General features: G+C 45.8%; 1 protein-coding gene across 1 annotated transcript in view; it reads left to right on the forward strand.

Annotated features, from left to right (window-relative positions):
* LOC143284019 (protein dachsous-like) overlaps nt 1–22,772 on the forward strand; it is a 161,979-nt gene that overhangs the window by 128,808 nt on the left and 10,399 nt on the right. Inside the window, exons 7-18 of the mRNA XM_076590566.1 lie at nt 1,578–2,712; nt 4,058–5,104; nt 6,884–7,123; nt 7,669–7,803; nt 8,710–8,919; nt 11,507–11,649; nt 14,213–14,439; nt 17,455–17,653; nt 19,057–19,261; nt 20,686–20,895; nt 21,783–21,994; nt 22,467–22,527. Coding sequence (XP_076446681.1) covers nt 1,578–2,712; nt 4,058–5,104; nt 6,884–7,123; nt 7,669–7,803; nt 8,710–8,919; nt 11,507–11,649; nt 14,213–14,439; nt 17,455–17,653; nt 19,057–19,261; nt 20,686–20,895; nt 21,783–21,994; nt 22,467–22,527 — 4,024 coding nt within the window. The remainder of the gene's footprint in view (nt 1–1,577; nt 2,713–4,057; nt 5,105–6,883; nt 7,124–7,668; nt 7,804–8,709; nt 8,920–11,506; nt 11,650–14,212; nt 14,440–17,454; nt 17,654–19,056; nt 19,262–20,685; nt 20,896–21,782; nt 21,995–22,466; nt 22,528–22,772) is intronic.

Below are 22,772 nucleotides of genomic sequence, written 5' to 3' on the forward strand. Positions count from 1 at the left end.
AGTTAGTATCACCGCTGATGATTTATCAGACCTCCCCCTTCGGGGTGTATGGGACAAAGGGTAGCGTTGACACCTGTGTGACACTGCTGCAAGGTTCTAGTTTCTGGCGGTCTCCTCCCACGGTTAAGTTACTGCAGGAATCAGCCAGCTGTTCTTCAGTAAGATGTGGAGATGCGGGGCTGAGATTGCATCATGAAAATGAATCCACTTTTCGTAAGCTATAAATCGTGCACAACACGTAAGGCACACGCACACGCACACACGCACGCACACACGCACACAAACGCACGCACGCACGCACGCACGCACACAGGGATTCAGGCCGGTGTTTTGAATCATGCAGGTCGTTGTTCACGTTTTGTGTATCACACCACACCGCCCGTCATGGCAGAGTTGGTGCCTCCGCTTCGCAATGATTTATTATCACACGTATTGTTGGCTGTCACTTGTACAGACATACATGCAGTTCTCTCTCTCTCTCTCTCTCTCTCTCTCTCTCTCTCTCTCTGTCTCTCTCTCTCTGTCTGTCTGTCTGTCTCTCTCTCTCTCTCTCTCTCTCTCTCTCTCTCTCTCTCTCTCTCTCTCGAATAGATTCAGTCGTAGCAACGTCTCCTTGCCCAATGTGTCGAAAGACCAGAAGATGAAAACCATTTTATATCTAACTGCAAAAGATACTTTGAATTGCGAAAAAAAAACTACCATTTTCAATACAGCTCCAGCGTAGGGAAAAGATTTATTCGGTATACTGATGACGGGAAATGAAGATATGATACTTTCACTTGCAAAATATGTATCTGAGGCAATAGATATACGGAAAACGTCCATCATCGGTCCAAATACTCATTAATCAATTAAAAATTAGTATGGGTTCTATGAGGAAAGAAGCATAGATAAAAAGGAAGGGCTACATTTGGATGGTCAATCACGACATTGTAATTATTTGATGTGTTCGTATTGATATGATGGGATTTGATATTGAGGCATAAATAATTATTGCAGGATTTATATGTACTTTAGTATGCGTTTGTATCGATATTATGTGTGTCGATGTTACATACGTAACTATTTATTATATGATTTATCTGTACTTTGTTTTCTGTGTACTGTCCAAACCTTGGAGACGAACGACAGAAAAAAAAAGGCGCACATTACCCCCCCCCCCCCCACCTCCCCCGGGTCACATGTACTTTTAAGCTGATGACAAGTGCTAAAGTGTCGCAAATCTCTTTTTAGCTTATGTTGTTTCAATTCTGTTTGTTTTTTTCTTTTTGTTCCATTTTACCTATTTTGCACCACTTTGTTCTGATCAGTACCTACTATATTACCAGAGCTTTTCAGCTAATGACATTAAACATTTCAGTTTTCAGTGCTCAGTGTTCTCTCTCTCTGTCTCTCTCTGTCTCTGTCTCTCTCTCTCTCTCTCACACACACACACACACACACACACACACACACACACACACACATTCACTCAGTCACTCACTCTAATACTAACACCTTAAAACGGATATCGAAACTATCGTGTCATGTCAGCCTTGCTATACAAGTCCCGTCCTGCCTTCTGCCCACCCTCACAGGTGAACCTGACCCTGCTGGACGTGAACGACAACTCCCCGTACTTCCCCCCGTCCAGCGTGCTGCACATCGAGGTTCGGGAGGACGCCGTCCTTCAGTACCCTGTCTACATCGCACACGCCGTGGACCGTGACGCTGGCCCCAACGGCTCCGTGCTCTACCGCCTCCACAACCACCGCCCTTCCGACGGACTCTTCGACATCGACCAGGTGACCGGCGAGGTGTACGTGCGCGCCGAGATGGACTACGAGCGGCACCACCACTACGAGGTCGTCATCGTCGCCGAGGATCAGGGCACCAGCGGCCGTCAGAGTTCCAGCATGACCCTGACCGTCAGCGTTAAGGACGTGAACGACAACTACCCGGTGTTCGTGCAGAGCGTGTACGACTTCTACGTCAGCGAGGACCGGCCGATAGGATTCGAGTTCGGCAACGTGACGGCCACGGACGCGGACTCTGAGCACAACGGGAGGGTGTCGTACAGCTTGGAGGCCTCGCCGTACCTGTCCGTGTTCGGCATCTTCACCGTGCAGGGGGTGCTCACCCTGCGGGACAACGTGGACCGCGAGAGCCAGGACCTCTACACCCTCACCGTCATGGCCACCGACCACGGCACGCCGCAGCCCCTCTCCACCACCGCCACCGTCCGCATCCACATCACCGACACCAACGACAACGACCCGGAATTCTCCCGCTCCGAGTACAAGTTCAGCATCCTGGAGAACCAGCCGCCCGGTTCCCTCATCGGGCAGATCACCGCCTCCGACCGCGACACCGGTGACAATCAGAGGCTGCGGTTCCACTTCGGCGGCAGCGGGCAGGTGCAGGCCAACTTCAGCGTGGATGCGGACAGTGGCGAGATCAGCACGCTGGTCAGCCTGGATCGGGAGGAGCAGGACGAGTACCGGCTGAGGGTGTACGTGACAGACTCCGGACAGCCCTCTCGCAGCGACACGGCGGTGCTGAGAGTTTCCGTGATGGACGTGAACGACAACAGGCCCCGGTTCCTGGTAGATGGGGAGGAGCGGAGGGTGGAGGTGGGGGAGAACCGCCCCAAGGGCCTGCACGTCTTCCGGGTGACGGCGGTGGACAGGGACGCCGGAGAGAACGGGACCGTGTCGTTTGAGTTGGATCCAGGTGGGTTCGCAGCGCAAACACGCACAGCACACGTTCTACACACACACACACACACACACACACACACACACACACACACACACACGCACGCACGCGCACACGCACGCACGCACACGCACACACACACACACACACACACACACACACACACGCACACACACACACACACCATGCTTTCGATAGAATGAGCAAACGAGAGAGCGAGGAAGGGAGAAGTATGTTGAAAAGGATATTGAAACATTGGCGAATGAATTCGTAATCAGTTTCCATTTCCCACTAGTAGTGAGATTCACGACCTACTTTTCATGTCGTGGGACAGTGAAGACTAAAAGAATGTTCGCTTCTCTTCTTTAAATCTTTTGCTGCTCCTTAGCAATATTAGATTTTCTTTCCAATTCACAGAAAAGTAAGTGCTTCAGGGACCGATATGACCTCATGACAACATTTTGACAAAAATAGCATTAACGGGGACAGGAAAAATGACCAGATCGATCATCAGTTCAGTGTTAGCATTCTTCCACCATTCTGAGCGTTCTGCCAGACCAGCTTTGTTTTTGTTTTGTTTTTGTTTGTTCACACAACACACATTGCTGTCATCATTGTACTGTTATAATACTTTCTATCGCAACAGATTTTTCTGTGTGTAATTCGGGCTGTACTCCGAAAGAACGCGTCGCAATAATGCAGCGTCACCTTTTTTTTTCTTCTTTTTTTTTGTATGCAAGTGTAATTATTTTACTGTCAAAGTAACTTTGTCGATAGAATTTTGACAAAGACTACCCTTTTGTTGCCGTGGGTTCTTTTACGTGCGCTAGATACATGCTACACTCGGGAACTCCGTTTATCGTCTCTTCCAGAAGACTAGCACCAGACCCCTACTGAAGGCCTAGTGGAGCGGGAGAGGGATAAATCCCAGTCCGTGTACAGGACTCGAAATCGTGGACACTCGCTTTCTACTCTGACGCACTGCTACAACCAGGCACTGCTGCACGTGTCTTTGCACAGTGCACACACTGGTGTCGTGTGGGGATGGTTTTTTGTTGTTGTTTTTTTCACAGTTCATAGCAGTCTTTATTCCTCTTCTCTCGTCAATTCATTCTACAATTCCTGCATTCATACAGTAATATCATTCTTTTGTGTACGTTATACAGAATTACATGTGAATGGACATGAAATTGTGTGTGTGTGTGTGTGTGTGTGTGTGTGTGTGTGTGTGTGTGTGTGTGTGTAAGCCCAAAAAAGAAAGAAAAACGTCATGGCGACACTATACAACAAACAACATGGGCAAATGACATTTTTCAAGAGAATACAAACCCACAAGTCACGTGAGGATATGTCCTTTCAGTGCACTCCGACCCCGAGGCTGTGGACAACTTCAGCATCCACCCCAGCACTGGCTGGATCAGCACGGAAGAGGTGCTGGACTACGAGACCAAGTCCCAGTACACGCTGCGGGTCCTCGCCCACGACAACGGCTACCCCCGACAATCCCAGGCCATCGACATCGTCATCGCCGTCCGTGACGACAACGAGGAAGGGCCGCTGTTCCACGCCCGTGAGATCCAGCTGAACGTGGTGGAGAACCTGCCCATCGGCACCTCCATCGGCAGGGTGCAGGACGAGGTGCGGGAGTCCGCGGACAGCAGGAATATCCACTTCTTGCTTGTCGGGGGCAACGTCTTCGATCTGTTCGCCGTGGACCGCTCCACGGGGGTGATCCAGACGGTGCGGGAAGTGGACTATGAGCAGTCGTCCTCGCATACCCTCAGCATCCAGGCCGTGGACCTACACGCAGCCTTTCCGCGAAGCAGCAACATCAGCGTCATCATCCAGGTCCAGGACGTCAACGACAACGTCCCGGTCTTCGACAGCGACCCCGTGTTCCTCCGCACGCTGAGGGAGAACACCCCCGTCAACCACGTCGTCCACACCTTCATCGCCACCGACGACGACTCCGGTCCTAACGGCACCGTCCGCTACACCATCCTGTCCCAGTCCGCCTCGGGACCTCAGCCGCTCGCCCAGGGTGGTGACTACTTCCTGATCCACCCGACCACAGGGGAACTGTCCCTGTCCACACCTATCGACTACGAGCACGTGCACACGGTGACTCTGGTCGTTCAGGCTGAGGACGACTGCCCCGTCGCCTCCCTGGCTCTGGCCTCGCAAGTGACGGCGGTGGTCTTCCTGCAAGACGTCAACGACAACCGGCCGGAGTTCCAGTCCCCGTCGGAGATGCACGTGTTGGAGAACGAGGCGGTGGGGTACCCCGTGGTGCTGGTGGTGGCGGTGGACGGGGACTCGAACCAGGCGGACAGCGGGAACAACGTGGTCCGTTACAGCATCGTGTCGGGCAACGAGGACGGAAAGTTCCGGCTGGATCAGACGACAGGTGAGTGGTGTGTAACTTGCAGAGGTGACAGGTCATGGTGGGTCTTGTCTTGGTGTTGGTTTTCTTCGTTCGGATGTCGTGTCGTGTTGTGCTCTCTCTCTCTCTCTCTCTCTCTCTCTCTCTCTCTCTCTCTCTCTCTCTCTCTCTCTCTCTCTCTCTCTAATAAAATTGGGCTTCTTGTGTAAGAAACGTTTTGTCAGGTATATTTCAAGCTGAAAAATTCCTGTTATTACGAATAAATGGCATCGTACAATGCTTGCCTAATTTAGATTAAGAACTCTTGGCTTCAGTGCCAACAAAAAATGGTTCATGAAAGGTCCGTCCACAAATTCTCTATGTCCTTTGTGTAACTCCACAGTTGATGATGAATTTCATTTTATGTTTAATTGTAAATCATATGATGATTTGAGAAGTAGATGTGTGGGTTTGTTTGTTTTTTTAAAGAATTTACGAAAAGAAAGGATATCTTTATAATGTAAACATAAGATCACGAGGTGATTAGAACGTAGCGGTGTTGTTGTTGTTGTTGTTTTTTTGTGTGTGGTTTTTTTTTCTGTTGTTGTTTCCATTTTACCGAGTTTTTCTCTCTCTTTTTTTCTCATCAGCACTTCCTCACAATCCCTCTCTTCTCCTTACAGCGAATCCCCAATCTGTTTCCGTCCCCAGGCGGCCATTTTCAGCCGTCCATTATCCGTTTTGAATAGCTCGCAATTAAGGCTTTCACTGATCCCCTGCTGTATCAACGCCGGGTTTCGCAGGCCAGACTCTTTTATTGTTGTCGATTTTTCTTTTTTCTCTTTTTTTTTTTTTAAAGAGCAATCCGACGAATGATAATCATAAATTTGGAACAGAACTGGCAGATAGACAGACAGGAGGGAGGCGATCTGGGTGTAGGTGTGTGTGGATGAGCGAGTGAAAGAGGAATGGGGGTAGAGAGGTTGGGGAGGGAGTGGAGGTGGCAGAGACGAAAGGGAAAAAGAGAAATGAAAATATGGAAGCAGATAGATAGGTGAACAGGTGCATAGTTATAATTAATAGATGGGTGCGTAGGTTGGTCATAACCAGCTAGATTTGATTAGATGTGAAACGGATAATAGGAAATGGAAAAAATAAAAAAAGAAAGGAAAATAATGCAGACATACGAGCAGTTATGAACAAAGAAATTCAGAATGTAAGTCGAAACAGACACAACAGATTAAAACCAAAACAGAAGAGAAACAAAAAAATACAGACAAGACATTGGAAAGGCAAGCAAACAAGCGTTAAAAAAGCAGCTGTACTCTCCTTCTACCTCATCTGAACCATCTGTTTTGTTGTTGTTTGTGTGTGTCTTTATTATTATTACCTTTTTGTTATTTTCGTTGTTGGTATTGTTATTATTATCATCAGTAGTAGTAGTAGTAGTATTTCATTTATTTTTATTTTTAGGTTCTATGCGTTCCATATAATCCGTGTTTTCAGCCTTAATAATAGGACTCATGAGCGGTGGCCTGGCTATAAGCAACAAAAAATAGATAAAGATCAAAGACCCTCCACCCATCCCGCTCGCCTTCACGCACACCACTTCTTCATCGTTAAAACATTCTCCTTCTCAGGTTCTGTGGGTGGGATAATAGTGTTTCGCAGTATGACCGATGTATGGTTGCCTGGCCATAAGCAACAAAAATAAATAAACATCAGACACCTACCACCATCCACCCCTCTCGCCTTCACGAACACACACCACATCGATATTCAACTATTCCCATTCCCCCCCCCCCTTCACCCTCTCTCCTGCAGGTCTGCTGACGATCTACGAGGCCCTGGACCGCGAGACACGTGCAGGTTACGTGCTGAACGTAAGCGCGGAGGACTCCGGGGTTCCCCGGATGGCGGCCTACCAGGAGCTCCGGGTCTTCGTGGAGGACGTCAACGACAACGCCCCGCTCTTCGGCCTGTCCGTGTACCAGGGCAGCGTCAACGAGTCCAGTCCCTCCGGGTCTCACGTGCTGACGGTGATGGCTACTGACAGTGATCAGGGTGAGAACAGGGAGTGTGTGGGGGTGGGAGTAAAGTTCTTTTTAACATTATTTTTGATTGATGGTTATGTGTATATTCGTGTGTGAGAAGAGTAACTGGAGATATTATTTTGCGTTGTGATAGCTTTTCCGTGCGTGTGTGTGTGTGTGTGTGCGTGTGTGTGTGTGTGTGTGTGTGTGTGTGTGTGTTCGTTCGTTCGTTCTTTTGTTTAACGTCTATCCAAATTTGTGATTTTAGACAAAAATCTATCACCTTCCCCACCCCACCCATGCCTCAAAAGATCACTGCTTTCCATATTCATCTCTTCTCAATTAGCTTAAAAGAGAATAATTTTTATTATAGACAAAATTTAACGAACTAACTATTCAACAGGTAAAGGTGTGTGTGTGTGTGTGTGTGTGTGTGTGTGTGTGTGTGTGTGTGTGTGTGTGTGTCAGGGAAGAGAAATTATTTGTTTTTCTGGTTGTTGTAGCCTATCCATGGGTTTGGATTGGTGTGTAAGAACTACTGGAGGTGATTTATTTGATACAATCGTGCCTTTGCAGGACCCAATGGAAACGTGACCTACTCCATCCCAGTCGGCATCGCCGGTGACAAGTTTGCTGTGAACGCCCTCACTGGTGAAATTACCACCCGGGAGATTCTGGACAGGGAGGAGCAGGATGTGTACAGCATCACAGGTGGGGAATTAGTGAATTTATTTATTAACCTCTTTGTTCATCTACTGTTTGTTTGATAGATTGGAGATGTGGCTGGGCTGTAAGATACTGTACATAGTTAATATCATTTAAAATTTTTAAATGAAGGAAACATGACGATGATAATGATGATGATATTATGTTCATCGTTGTTATCTTCTTCTTCTTCTTCTTCTTCTTCTCCTCTTCCTCATACTTCTCATTTTTCTGTTCTTCCTCGTCCTTCTCTTTCCTCCTCATTTTCCGTTTCTTTGTTCTGTATCTTCTCTTTCTCCGCCTCCTTATTCTCTTTCTTCTGCTCTTCCTCCTCCTCCTCCTAATCTTCCTCTTCGTTTTTTAATAGTAATTTCCCCAATAACAAACGCGCACATAAATATGTTTGGTTGTCTCATCATTTCTAAATAACAAGGCACGTTTATGTTTGGTTGTGTCGGTATTTCCTTTTTTTTTTCTTTTTTTTTCAAAGCAAAATGCATACACCCACAAAAGTATGGCTACATGGCGGGGTAAAACCGGTCATTCACGGAAAAAATGGTCATTCGGATGAGACGATAAACCTAGGTCACGTGTGCAGCATGCACTTAGCGCACGTAAAAGAACCCACGGCAACAATTCTGTAGAAAAATTCACTTCGATAGGAAAAACAAATAAAACTGCACGCAGGAAAAAATACAAAAAATGGGTGGCGCTGTAGTGTAACGACGCGCTCTCCCTGGGCAGAGCAGCCCGAATTTCACACAGAGAAATCTGTTGTGATAAAAAGAAGTACAAATACAAATACAAAATACGAAAAGCCCGCTTGTGTACAAACGTGTGAACGTGGGAGTTGCAGCCCACGAAGAAGAAAAAGAAGAAGAGCGTGCATGTCGTGTTTGTTTGTGTCATCAGTGTACGCCACGGACAGCGGACTGCCGGCTCTACAGGACCTGGCCACAGTGGTGGTGCGAGTCAGCGATGTGAACGACCATGACCCTGCCTTCGAGGAGGCGGTCTACCAGGTGAGGGTGCCCGAGAACCACCCACAGAGGGACCTCATCACCCTCATCGCTGCCGACCTCGACGTGGGCGCCAACGCTGACGTCACTTACACCATTTCAGGTCTGTATGGTTGTGGTGGTGGTGTTGGTTTGCTTGAGCGAGTGATTTTTGTCTCTCTTCCTGCTTGTTTGTGATGGCTCTCTAATTGCCGTCTGTCTTTATTCTGTCTTTGTCTTCTGCGTGTGTCTCCCTCGCTCCGTTCCTGACTGTCTGTCTGTCTCTTCGTCTTCATATTTCACGTTTTTTTGTCTATTGTCAGTGTATACAATGTAAAGTGAATAAGTTTATATCGCTTGTTCAATGTGTCGGATTTGCAAAAGCACTGACAGTTTGCTGTTGTTTAGATTTCAACTCTACGTAAAATCATGATGATGATGATGATCATGATGATGATCATGATGGTTGTTGTTGTTTTACCATTACAGTCGAGACCGGATGTAAGAAAGTCGTCGGGACCCACTTTTTGTCTTCCATACATCCGGTCTTTACTACAAGCGGATAACCGGATGTATGAAAATATTGAGGATCGACTTTCATACATCCGGCCACGCGTCTTTTACTTGATAAAAGTAGTTTTTTTTCATGTTATTTTTGTATTTACTTTTTTTTATGTTTAAATGTTTTCATACATATCCTAGTAAGAAGAAAAGGTTTGTGAATAACAAGTGGAAAAGTACATGTACTTACATACACACAGTCAGGACAACCGGTAGAAAGAGCAACTGTTTGTGGGAACTGTTCTGCTTTGCATGTGCCGTGCACTCCCCCCCCACCCTCCCTCCGTGCGCGCGCGCGCGCGCGCGCGCGTGTGTGTGTGTGTGTGTGTGTGTGTGTGTGTGTGTGGCACGACTGTATTGTGTGTGTTCCCTTCACAACCCTTTTGCGCTTTTGACGATGTTTTTGGTCGTGGAATCTTTGTAAGGGCCGTTGACGTAGCAAATAAAATTTTCTGAGTTCTCTCTCTCTCTCTCTCTCTCTCTCTCTTTGTGTGTGTGTGTGTGTGTGTGTGTGTGTGTGTGTGTGGTGTTGTTTTCTTTCTCAACATCACAGTATGTTGATTAAATTAAAAAAAAATACTTTTTTTCTTATTCAACAAAACATTACCAAAAAAACTGTTTTGTTCGTTCTAATAAATAGTATTTCAATCAAGCTATAAATAAACATTATTATGAACCAAAATGACATCCGTAGCGCTACAGTATAGATGCAAAATACTCTAACACTCTTTGACAGAAATAGACAGATGGGGGCATTTAGAGAAGGGGGCACATAGAGACGGGGGCACATAGAGATGGGGGCACATAGAGACGGGGGCACATAGAGATGGGGGCACATAGAGACGGGGGCACATAGAGATGGGCGCACATAGAACACTGTACCTTAAAAATATAACTGAGTTTAGGGCAGATAGAGACGTTTTTTGAGTGCTGGGAGCAGAGACGAGGGCACATAGCTACGCACCCCATACACACACACCCAACTACTGCACCCCCACCACTTCCTCCCCCTTCCCCTCACACACACACACACACACACACACACACACACACTGATGCGCTCACGCACACACACTGACACGCACGCACACACACACACACACACACACACACACACACTTGTATTGCCCCCGTTATGCGGTCGCAAACTTTTTACTACCAATGTACTGCTACCAATTTCCAAGCAAACTGCTGGGCACATTGAAGTCATATTGCATATGCGGATGGCTCAAGGCATATATGTGTAGGTTAAAAATACAGGGGCACGGGCACCGAGACAGGAAGATAGACAGGCAGACAGACATACACACACACAGACACACACACACACTATCACGCACGCATGCGCGCACACGTCAGTGTGCGTACGTGCACACGTACGCACGTGCACACACATAAACACACTGTGAGACACTGATACCCACTTTTAGAGCGCGGACAGTATGAACATACAGTTTCAAATCAATCAACAAATAAAAATTCATAAAGAAAAAATAAGAATAGCCCACCTGCATGACGTAAACCAGTCCAGCAACGCTTTGTCCACAGACGCCAGCTGAGAGCTCCGTGCCCGCTTGCTCGTCGTCACAATATCGCCGCTTCTTGCCTGAGCAAGATATTTGTTCTTGTCTTTCATGATATTTGACAGCGTTGGCAGGGGGACACCTAAATTAATGGCCATCTGTGTTCGGGATTTGAATGGACTGTCCTCTACTGCCTTTATGATTTTAAGGCGCTCAGACAATGTCAACACTCTGCGTTTGCCTGTACCTTTCGCTTTGCGGTGCGGGTCCGCCATTTTGCAAGATCGAGTCGCTATGGAAGGGGAATTTACCACACTTTGGTGAATTTGGTCTACTTTCGGTTTCGTTTTCTTACAACCGGTCTTGCAACAGCGCATTTGTGCTGCTCGGGACCAGAGATTTGCTTTCATACAACCGGACTTTTATACATCCGATTTTCATACAACCGGAAAATGCTAAGTAATAACAAAGAGTAGCTTCTGCCGGGACCCTGCCTGCCCCTTTCATACATGCAGACTTTCATACATCCGGTGTTTTATACATCCGGTCTATACTGTATCATTAGTAGTAGTAGGAGTATTAATAGCATTATTATCATTATTGTTGTTGATGTTGCTGTTGTTACAGGGAGCAGCGACGACCGTTTTCAGATAGACCCTAGGACGGGTCAGCTGTCGTGCCGCGCCCTGGACCGTGAGACCCACCCCCACTACACCCTCACAGTCACCGCCACGGACTCCGGCACCCCCCGCCGCTCTGGCACCGCCCAGGTGAGGAGGGAATAGTTTGTCAGTTCTCACAAAGAGAGAGGGAGAGGGACAGAGGGAGCACAAAGAGAGAGGGAGAGGGACAGAGGGAGCATAAAGACAGCGGGAGAGGGACAGAGGGAGCACAAAGACAGAGGGAGAGGGACAGAGAGAGCACAAAGACAGAGGGAGAGGGACAGAGGGAGCACAAAGTTGAGGGAGGACAGAGGGAGAGGGACACAGAGAGAGGGACAGAGGGAGCACAAAGACAGAGGGAGAGGGACAGAGGGAGCACAAAGACAGAGGGAGAGGGACAGAGAGAGCACAAAGACAGAGGGAGAGAGGGACAGAGGGAGCACAAAGACAGAGGGAGAGGGACAGAGGGAGCACAAAGACAGAGGGAGAGGGACAGAGAGAGCACAAAGACAGAGGGAGAGGGACAGAGGGAGAGGGACAGAAGGAGCACAAAGACAGAGGGAGACGGACAGAAGGAGCACAAAGACAGAGGGAGAAAGACAGAGAGAGAGGGACAGAGGGAGCACAAAGACAGAGGGAGAAAGACAGAGGGAGCACAAAGACAGAGAGAGAGGGACAGAGGGAGCACAAAGACAGAGGGAGACGGACAGAAGGAGCACAAAGACAGAGGGAGAAAGACAGAGGGAGCACAAAGACAGAGGGAGAGGGACAGAGAGAGAGAGGGACAGAGGGAGCACAAAGACAGAGGGAGACGGACAGAAGGAGCACAAAGACAGAGGGAGAAAGACAGAGGGAGCACAAAGACAGAGGGAGCACAAAGACAGAGAGAGAGGGACAGAGGGAGCACAAAGACAGAGGGAGACGGACAGAGGGAGCACAAAGACAGAGGGAGAGGGACAGAGGGAGCACAAAGACAGAGGGAGACGGACAGAAGGAGCACAAAGACAGAGGGAGAGGGACAGAGGGAGCACAAAGACAGAGGGAGACGGACAGAAGGAGCACAAAGACAGAGGGAGAAGGACAGAGGGAGCACAAATACAGAGGGAGAAGGACAGAGGGAGCACAAATACAGAGGGAGAAAGACAGAGGGAGCACAAAGACAGAGGGAGAGGGACAGAGAGAGCACAAAGACAGAGGGAGAGGGACAGAGGGAGAAAGACAGAGGGAGCACAAAGACAGAGGGAGAGGGAAAGAGGGAGCACAAAGACAGAGGGAGAGGGACAGAGGGAGCACAAAGACAGAGGGAGAGGGACAGAGGGAGCACAAAGAGAGCGGGAGAGGGACAGAGGGAGCACAAAGACAGAGGGAGAGGGACAGAGAGAGCACAAAGACAGAGGGAGAGGGACAGAGAGAGCACAAAGACAGAGGGAGAGGGACAGAGGGAGCACAAAGACAGAGGGAGAGGGACAGAGGGAGCACAAAGACAGAGGGAGCACAAAGACACTATCAATATTTTACAGGTGACGGTAAAGGTGATGAATCTGAACGACAACGGCCCCCAGTTCAGCTAGGCGATGACATCATCATCATCATGAACATCATCACTATCAATACTTTACAGGTGACGATAAAGGTGATGGATCTGAACAACAGGCCCCAGTTCAGCCAGGCGATGACATCATTATCATCATCATCATCATCATCATCATTATCATCAACAACAACATCATCACTATCAATGTTTTACAGGTGACGGTGAAGGTGATGGATCTGAACGATAACAGCCCCCAGTTCAGCCAGGCGATGACATCATCATCATCATCACTATCAATATTTTGCAGGTGACGGTGAAGGTGATGGATCTGAACGACAACAGCCCCCAGTTCAGCCAGGCGATGACATCGTCATCATCATCATCATCATCATCACTATCAATATTTTACAGGTGACGGTAAAGGTGATGGATCTGAACGACAACAGGCCCCAGTTCAGCCAGACGGTGACATTATCATTAACATCATCACTATCAATATTTTACAGGTGACGGTAAAGGTGATGGATCTGAACGACAACAGCCCCCAGTTCAGCCAGGCGATGACATCATTATCATTAACATCATCACTATCAATATTTTACAGGTGACGGTAAAGGTGATGGATCTGAACGAGAACAGTTCCCAGTTCAGCCAGGCGATGACATCATTATCATCATCATCATCATCATCATTAACATCATCACAATCAATATTTTACAGGTAAAGGTGATGGATCTGAACTAGAACAGTTCCCAGTTCAGCCAGGCGATGACATTATCATCATCATCATCATCATCATCACTATCAATATTTTTACAGGTGACGGTAAAGGTGATGGATCTGAACGACAACAGCCCCCAGTTCAGCCAGGCGATGACATCATCATCATCAACATCATCACTATCAATATTTTACAGGTGACGGTAAAGGTGATGGATCTGAACGACAACAGGCCCCAGTTCAGCCAGGCGATGACATCATTATCATCATCATCATCATCATCATTAACATCATCACTATCAATATTTTACAGGTAAAGGTGATGGATCTGAACGACAACAGCCCCCAGTTCAGCCAGGCGATGACATCATCATCATCATCATCATCATTAACATCATCACTATCAATATTTTACAGGTGACGGTGAAGGTGATGGATCTGAACGACAACAGCCCCCAGTTCAGCCAGGCGGTGTACAGCACGGCAGTGAGGGAGGATGTGGCCCAGGGGGTGACGGTGATGAGGGTGTCGGCCTCGGACCCTGACGAGGGCAGCAACGGGGTGGTCACCTACTCCCTGCTGGGCAACGACACGGAGGGATTCTTCTCCGTCAACAGCTCGTCCGGGGACATCATCACTTCGGGGTCAGTTTTTTTTGTTTTTTGGTTTTTTTTTTTGGGGGGGGGGGGGGGGTTGTTTTGTTTTGTTGTTGTTGTTTTTTTTTTGTAGCATCTCTTCAGTGTCAGTCTTCAAAAAAAAAAAAAAAAAAAATTTTTAGCATCTTCACTTCGGGGTCATTCTTTTATTGTTGTTGTTGTCTTTTTTCGCATCATATCTTCGTGATCAGCCACATTTTTCAACATCATCACTTCAGGGTGAGTCTCTTTTTTATGTAGCCGTGTACCGAGTGGTTCTTCTAATAGGGGGTACGGCACAAAAGACTTAACTAAATATGAGTAATTGAAGGATAGACAAGATCCCATGCACAGGCCAGGAACATATAGAGGCCAGTCACAAATGGGTTTTTCTATTGTTTTATTTACAATATTAGATGAGAAGAAAACCTAAGAGAAGAGAATAGAAGAGAAGAGAAGATAAAAAGAGAAGAAGACAACTAGGAGAAGAACTAAGAAGAAGACAAAAAGAGAAGACTAAGAAGAAGAAATAATGAGAAGACAACTAGGAGAAGACAATGAGAAGATAAAAAGAGAAGAAGACAATGCTAAGAGAAGATAAAAAGAGAAGAAGACAATGCTAAGAGAAGATAAAAAGAGAAGAACTAAAAGAGAAGAAGACTAGAAGAGAACTAGTCTAAGAGAAGACAATGAGAAGATAAAAAGAGAAGAAGACTAGAAGAGAACTAGTCTAAGAGAAGACAATGAGAAGAAGACAGTGCAGCCATACGTAGCGAGGTGTCACTGTGGTCACTTCCACACCCGAGCCAGACGCCACTTTTGTAGCCGAGTACCGAGTGGTTCTAATAGGGGTACGGCACAAAAGACTTAACTAATTGATTGATTGAATGAAAGACAAGATCCCACGCACAGGCCAGGGACATATAGAGGCCAGTCACAAATGGGTTTTTCTATTGTTTTATTTACAATAGTTACATGGAGAAAAACTAAGAGAAGAAGATATCTAGAACTAAGAAGAAGAAGACAAAAAGAGAACTAGTCTAAGAGAAGACTAAGAAGAAGAAGACTAGAAGAGAAGACAGTGCCTGGAATGACACAAACAAATGTCATAAGTACAACATGTCAACACAAGTGAATAGTAAAGCACATGTATACATTTTACATGGAAAGACTATCACTCGGGTTTGGGATACGCAACAACATAATGCATATGTGTGAAGACCAAACGCTGACATCAAATGACATTTCTAATACATTTAAATAGTGCAGTTAAAGTGATTGAAGCGATGCTGACTTGGTGAAAGTACACTGACAGTATAGATTATTTAAAGCTTATACTGTGTCAAAGTGACTCAAATGAATCAGTTTATCAGGTTGCACTATACTGGAGTGAGCTGTATAGGAGAGAGCATGATAACTAAATTACAGTTAACAGACTGATACATATCAGGTGGTTTTGACCAATAACTGATATTAATCAAACACTATCTTGTAATCACCTCAACAGAATACTACACACATCTTAGAGTACTGAGCACACTGTAGCAGTACAACCGAGATCAGCATGTAAGATAATACCTGAATAGTAAACAAGATGGAGAATCAGTGGCTTAGATATAATACTGGCAACCTGATAGACCAGAGAGTAAGTGAAGCACCATCATGGCTTAACCATTAAGTGGTGAATGAACTTACACAAGTTATCCGTTGCATCGAAGCCAAATATGAGCATAGCTAAGCTTGCGCTCAACATTTAAATCGTCTCCGCTGAAGCGGGGATAAGTAACCTAACCTTCAGTGACAGCAGATGAGAGAGAATGAGTCATCCCCTAGAACATTCTGGAACAAACTATCTTGTGTCCCGAGACGTCATTGACTGACGTAAAAAGAATCAAATGGAATACTTCTACGAACATATGACGACATGGCGATTTTCTAGATCAATCATAGCCGAGCTGTGCCTAACATGTCAAAGCCATAACTAAACAAAGAATTAACTGAACAAAGCAACAACTGAACATACTTATATGAACACAAGTACTGTGTCGAAGGATACCTTTAAAGCACAAGTCAACACATTCTACACAATAGTACTTACAGCCATACGTAGCGAGATGCTGTTGTGGGAACGACACTGACCACTACACAGCAAGAGACAAAGGGAGCAGGTGCTGGCCGCGGCTGGCTCGGGTGTGGAAGTGACCACTCATCACCCGCTCGGCCAATTTATACAAATTAGGCGAACTACCAAGACAATCACGTGGGCTGCAAACCAGATCGTCACTAATCTGAAGAAATCTGATGAGAACTGTGCTTGTTACAAGGTGTTCAGTGACAGATTTCTAGATGACTACTGAACCGATTTGCATCGGATAAGTTGCAAAAGAAAGAGCTCAACGCCTACTTTATAATGAGTGTAAAATGAAGTGTTGATTATTTAAGATGAATTTATAATCTTAATTTAAGTCACCTGAACAGGGTCAGTTTTAACGAGCTCGTCGCTGAAAATTCCAAACTGCGTTAAATCAGTTTCACGTAGGCAAACATAAATGGAATAGATTTAAAGATGGAGTTAAGACGATTCTGCCAGTATATAATACTAGTAGTTTACTGATCTAACAAAAGAGCTATTAATTAAATACTGTGGAACAGAAACACAAGTTTGCTCTCAGCCAATGACGTACCGGGATGCGACATTGGGCGAGCTGTGAGCAGGTGTCTGGCGAGGAGGACAAAATGATGTAAGCGGAGTGACGTCACACATTCTGTGCGCGGGTTATGAGGGAAAACTGTCGTCTGCTGTGGCTTGTGCGTGAATAGTGTTGGAGCAAGCATAGCGCGCTTGGTCACATTTATCGAATTTTTTTTTTTTTTTTTTAGCATTATCACTTCGGGGTCAGTCATATTTTTCAACATCATCACACACACACACACACACACACACACACACACACACACACACAACACACCTACAGTTCCATTAATATTCACATATTATTTTCACCATTGCCCCTTCCAACACAGAGTGTTTGACCGGGAGAAGAACTCGTCCTTCGAGTTCCTGCTGGTGGCGACGGATGGGGGCGGCTCGGGCCCTCGGAACTCCACGGCCCGCATCCGCATCTCCATCGCCGACGTCAACGACAACGCGCCCAAGTTCCGCCAGGTGCCCTACAAGGTGACCGTGTCCCCCAACACCACACCTGGACACACCGTGCTGCAGGTCAGAGCACGGGGGGGTTTGGGGTTGTGTTTGTTTGGGAGGGTAGTGTGTGTGTGACGTGTATCTGTGTGAGGGTATGTGTGTGACGTGTTTGTGTGGGAGAGTGTGTGTGTGACGTGTTTGTGTGGGACGGTGTGTGTGTGACGTGTTTGTGTAGGAGGACGTGTGTGTTTGTGTGTGGGAGTGTGTGTGTGTGTTTGACGCGTTTGTGTTGGAAGGTAGTGTGTGTGGCGTGTTTGTGTGGGAGGGTTTGTGTGCATACACGTGCACACGCAGCGGTTATACACGCACGTAAACTCCCACACACTATATACATGCGCTCGATGGAAGATAAATGACTGATTTTTTTTTTATCGCCTTGTGTTTTTCGTACCATTTCAGCACAATGAATTATCGAAACGCCAGCGTAAAGAACAAAAGCAAACAAAGAGAGGAAAAATAAAACAACAGGGACAAACAAACAAAAATTGATATAAAAGATATTAGGAAGTGTACTCGTCGGGGGGGCTGGGGGGGGGGGGGGGGTGAATGGTTAACGGAAAACAACTCTTGCAAATCAGAGCCGAATGTGGTTACCGCCCTTCTGTTTGCAGCAGTTCACCTGGCACCCGAATCAAACCGCATCCCTAGAAAATACCAGAGACTGGGAATGTTCCCACCTACTACTCCACTAGAAATATAGGAATATACATATCCATAATAATGTATAACTGTGTGTATCAACTGTGTGTGTATGTGTTTGTGCCTGTGTATCTGTGTGTGTGTTCGCGTTTGCTTGCTGACGTGCACTCTCTGTGCAGTGGTGGCATAAATCTTATTTATCATGCAGGCAGTGTGTATTGATCGGCCGGTATTATGCAGCAGTTATAATTTTGTCAACTTCCTATTCGTGTGGTCTTCACAGCTCTCTCTCTCTCTCTCTCTCTCTCTCTCTCTCTCTCTCTCTCTCTCTTTCTCTCTCTCTCTCTCTCTGTCTGTCTCTGTCTCTCTCTCTGTCTCTCTCTCTCTCTCCCCCCCCTCTCTCTCTCTCTCTCTCCCACCCCCTCACTTCCCCCCTTCTCTCTCTCTCTCTCTCTGAAAATACAACTATGTTCGATAATTCGCAGTAATTGGTACTGCGAATAAATACAATCAGCGAACTAAAGGAAAACGCACCCACCTGGGATACCTCTGAAGGTTGGATTTATACGGTCAGGCTGCTGCTCCTTTGTTGTTGTTTGTTTTTTTTTTTCTTTTCTTTTTCTACTTTTTTTTTATTGTTTTTGTTTGTTTGTTTTATTGTTTTTATTTTGTCTTATATTTTACAGCAGAAATGGTATAGCGTATATGATCAGTTCTCTCGTTTAGTCAGTCACCTCCTTGAAACTGAACACTGAAAACCGAAACCCGTTGCTTGTTTCCAGATGCGAGCCGACGACCCCGACATGGGAGACAACGGCACGGTGAGCTACCGTCTGCTGGAGGACGGGGGAGGGGCGGACCCCCTCTTCGCCATCCACCCCTCCACCGGCACCCTCACCACCCGCACCTCTCTGTCCCAGGCCACGGGGTACCACAGTCTGCTCGTGCTGGCCACGGACCGGGGTTCGCCCGCTCTCAGCACCACAGGTTGGCGGGGGTGTTGTGTCCAGTCCTGTTGTGTTGTATTTGTATTTGTATTTCTTTCTTTTGAAACACAACAGATTTCTCTGTGTGAAATTCGGGCTGCTGTCCCCATGGAGAACGCTTCTCTATACTGAGAGCGATACCCAATTATTTTGTTTTTGTTGTTGTTTTTCCTGCGTGGCGTCTTATATGTTTTTCCTATCAAAGTGAATTTTCTACTGCATTTTGTCAAGGACAACCCTTTTGTTGCCGTGGGTTCTTTTATGTGCGCTGAGTGCATGCTGTATGCGGTACCTCGGTTTATCGTCTCATCCGAATGACTAGCGTCCAGACCACCACTCAAGGTCTAATGGATGGGGAGAAAATATTAGCGACTGAGCCGTGATTCGAACCAGCGCGCTCAGATTCTCTTGCTTCCTAGGCCGATGTGTTACCTCTAGGCCATCACTCCATGTTTTTTGTTGGGTGTCGTGTCGTGTTGTGTCGTGTTGTGTTGCTTTTTTTGTTGGTGGCGTTGTGTCCTGTTGTGTTCTTTGCTGCGTGTTGTGTCATGTTGGGTTGTGTTGTTTGTTTTGTGATGCCCTGTACTGACTAATGTTGTAATGCGTTTTGTTGTGTTGCACGGTGTTTTGTTGTGTTGTATTGTGTTGTTTTATATTGTGTTGTGTTGCATTATGTTGTTGTTTTTTGTGTTGTGTTGCATTGTGTTGTTTTGTATTGTGTTGTGTTGCATTGTGTTGTTGTTTGTGTTGTGTTGCGTTGCGTTGTTTTGCATTTTGTTATGTTGCGCTGTATTGCTTTTCTTGTTGCAACAGAGTTTCGGTTGTGTTCTGTTCTTTTGTGTTATTTTGTACTGTTACTTTTTTTCTTTTTTTTTTTGGGGGGGGGGGCGTCACAAGGGAGTTGGCATTGGGTTTGCATTGTGTTAATTTGTAATGTATTAATTTTGTTTTGTCACAACAAACTTTGGGTTAGGTTTCATTGTGTTCTTATGTATTGTGTTGTGCTGTAATGCCATTTTGTCACATGAGAGTTCTTTGTGTGAAACTCGGGTCGCTCTGCTTTCTTTTTCTAGCGTATCTCAACTGAGTAAGTGCATAATATACACGATGATGTTTGTTTGATTGTGTCTGCACACTTAAGTCCTTTGTGCAGTGTACTTAATATTTGTTTTGAGTCCCATTTTCGGTGTAATTTTGTATATGATTCAATACCCCAAACCTTAGTTATTGTTGTTGTTGTTGTTGTTTATCGTGTTCCTTGCAAAACAGTTCCGCAGCAATAAAAGAAACAATATCATTCACATAAATTCTATCCATTTTTATCCGCTGGGGATTTGTGTTATTTTAAATCAAAACATACCAATCAATTCTGTAGACAAAATGATAGATAAAAAATAAGTAAACAAACTGTTCATTTTTCTCCAGGGGTGGCGGAAATTATCGTAGGGGACAACAGCAGCGTGGTGACACCGCTCAGGTTCCAGCAGGAAGTGTATGTGGCTGATATTGTTGAAAACGCCGCCAACAACACTGACATCACCACTGTGCGTGCCTCCTACACAGAAAGTGGTGACGTCACCTACAGTTTTGTCAGTGGCAACGAGCTGTCTACGTTCAGAATTGACTCCAATTCTGGTGATTTTCTTCTTTTTTTTTTTTTTATTTGTTTGTGTGCTGTATGTGTATATGTGTGTTCCCATGTGCGTGTGTGCGTCTGTAGGTGTGTGTGTGTGTGTGTGTGTGTGTGTGTGTGTGTGTGTGAGAGAGAGAGAGAGAGAGAGAGAGAGAGAGCACCGCACGATTATGTAAGTGAATAAGAGAAAAGGACTCCTCTCTGTTTCTGTCTTTGTCCCTGTTTCTGCATGCCTTTCTCTCTCTCTCTCTCTCTCTCTCTCTCTCTCTCTCTCTCCATGACTGCGGTCTATTCTTCATCTGTCATAATTTTCTTATAAAAAAAAATAACAACAGATGCGGAATAGACATACCTCTCAATAAGTATAGATATAAAAAGAAAAAGGGAAGGAAAGAAAGAAAAAGAAAGAAAGAAAAGCGAGTACTGTTTCGGCAATTTCTGTTGGGCTTGTAAGCGTTAAAGCCGCGAACTGTTTCAATTAACTGTCATAGATATTCAATAAAAATTATTAAGCTGCGTTCGATACCCTGTTATTAAAGGTAAGAGTCATGTCAAAAAAAAAAAAATCAAACGATACCGAACTACTTATTGATCGTTCACTGTTGTATTGTTTTGTTTTATTAGATCTTCAAATTAAATCAAATTATGGTGCTTAGAGCCACGTCGACCAATCACAAAGCTATCTCCACGTTAGCACCTACTTCAAGTCAAGGGGGAAAAAGGGGAGAAAAACTAGTCACCGGTTCAAGCTTCAAGCTTTCCGCTCGATGTTTAAAAACCTTCCAGAGTTTAAAAGCGGGACCTCTTATATAAAAATGCAGACATTAAAAACAGATTTATTTGGTTTTTGTTGTTTGTTTTTTTTATACATGACTCACCATTCCGACAGGTCTGATACGGGTGGCGGACCCTGCCCACCTGGACTACGAGAGCACCCCCCACCTGAAGCTGGTGGTGGCGGCAGCGGCGGGGGGTCACCAGGCCTACGCCACCGTGCAGGTCCGCCTCCGAGACCTGAACGACAACGCCCCCAAGTTCGCCCAGACCAAGTATGTAGCCTCCGTGTGGGAGAACAACCAGCCTCAGACCTTCGTCACGCAGGTGAGGTTCTTGTGGGTGGGTGGGGGGTGAGAGGGAGTGGAGGGGATGTTCAGTGTAGGCGGATAGATATACGTAAATGAATAGACAGAAAGATGTGCATGCATATGCACGCACACACACGCACACACGCACGCACGTACACCGCAACACAACACACACACACACACACACACACACACACACACACACATTATTTTATATTATTTGTTTTTGTTTTTTGAGTTATTTGTACAATCCAGACCATTTGCCGGGATTTTTATTATGGGAACTTGTCCTGTGTAAATTGTAACCATATTTTTCAATCTTCTTTATGTTTATTGAACATGTCGCTTTTTAAATCGGATGACATGTCAACAACAATCTACCCCCCTTTTTTTTCTAGAGAGCTAAGTGGGTATTCTTTTGTCTGGTATCCCCTGAGGGATGTCTGACAGTCAGTAACTCACCTCAGCTTCATTGATTCCTCTTACAGGTGTGGGCCAAAGACGAGGACAGCGGTATCAACGGAACCATCGCCTACAAAATCATTTTCGGTAAGCGTACCAACAGGGTTGGGTCAATCTGATAAGCATGATATTGTTCACATTTTCATTTCTGTTCGTGTTTTACTTCAGTCATTTGCCTTTATGTATCATTCACATCATATTACATTTGAGTGTGTTTACTATTTTAAGTTGTTTATTTCATTCATTAATTTTATCTGTTTTTTATTTTGACTAATGTTATAATACATAGCTGTGGCACGCTCTCCCAAGACCTATATCAGCACGTTGGGCTC

Source organism: Babylonia areolata, chromosome 7 (genome assembly GCF_041734735.1).
Source record: "Babylonia areolata isolate BAREFJ2019XMU chromosome 7, ASM4173473v1, whole genome shotgun sequence".
In the NCBI taxonomy this organism is placed as follows: domain Eukaryota; kingdom Metazoa; phylum Mollusca; class Gastropoda; order Neogastropoda; family Buccinidae; genus Babylonia; species Babylonia areolata.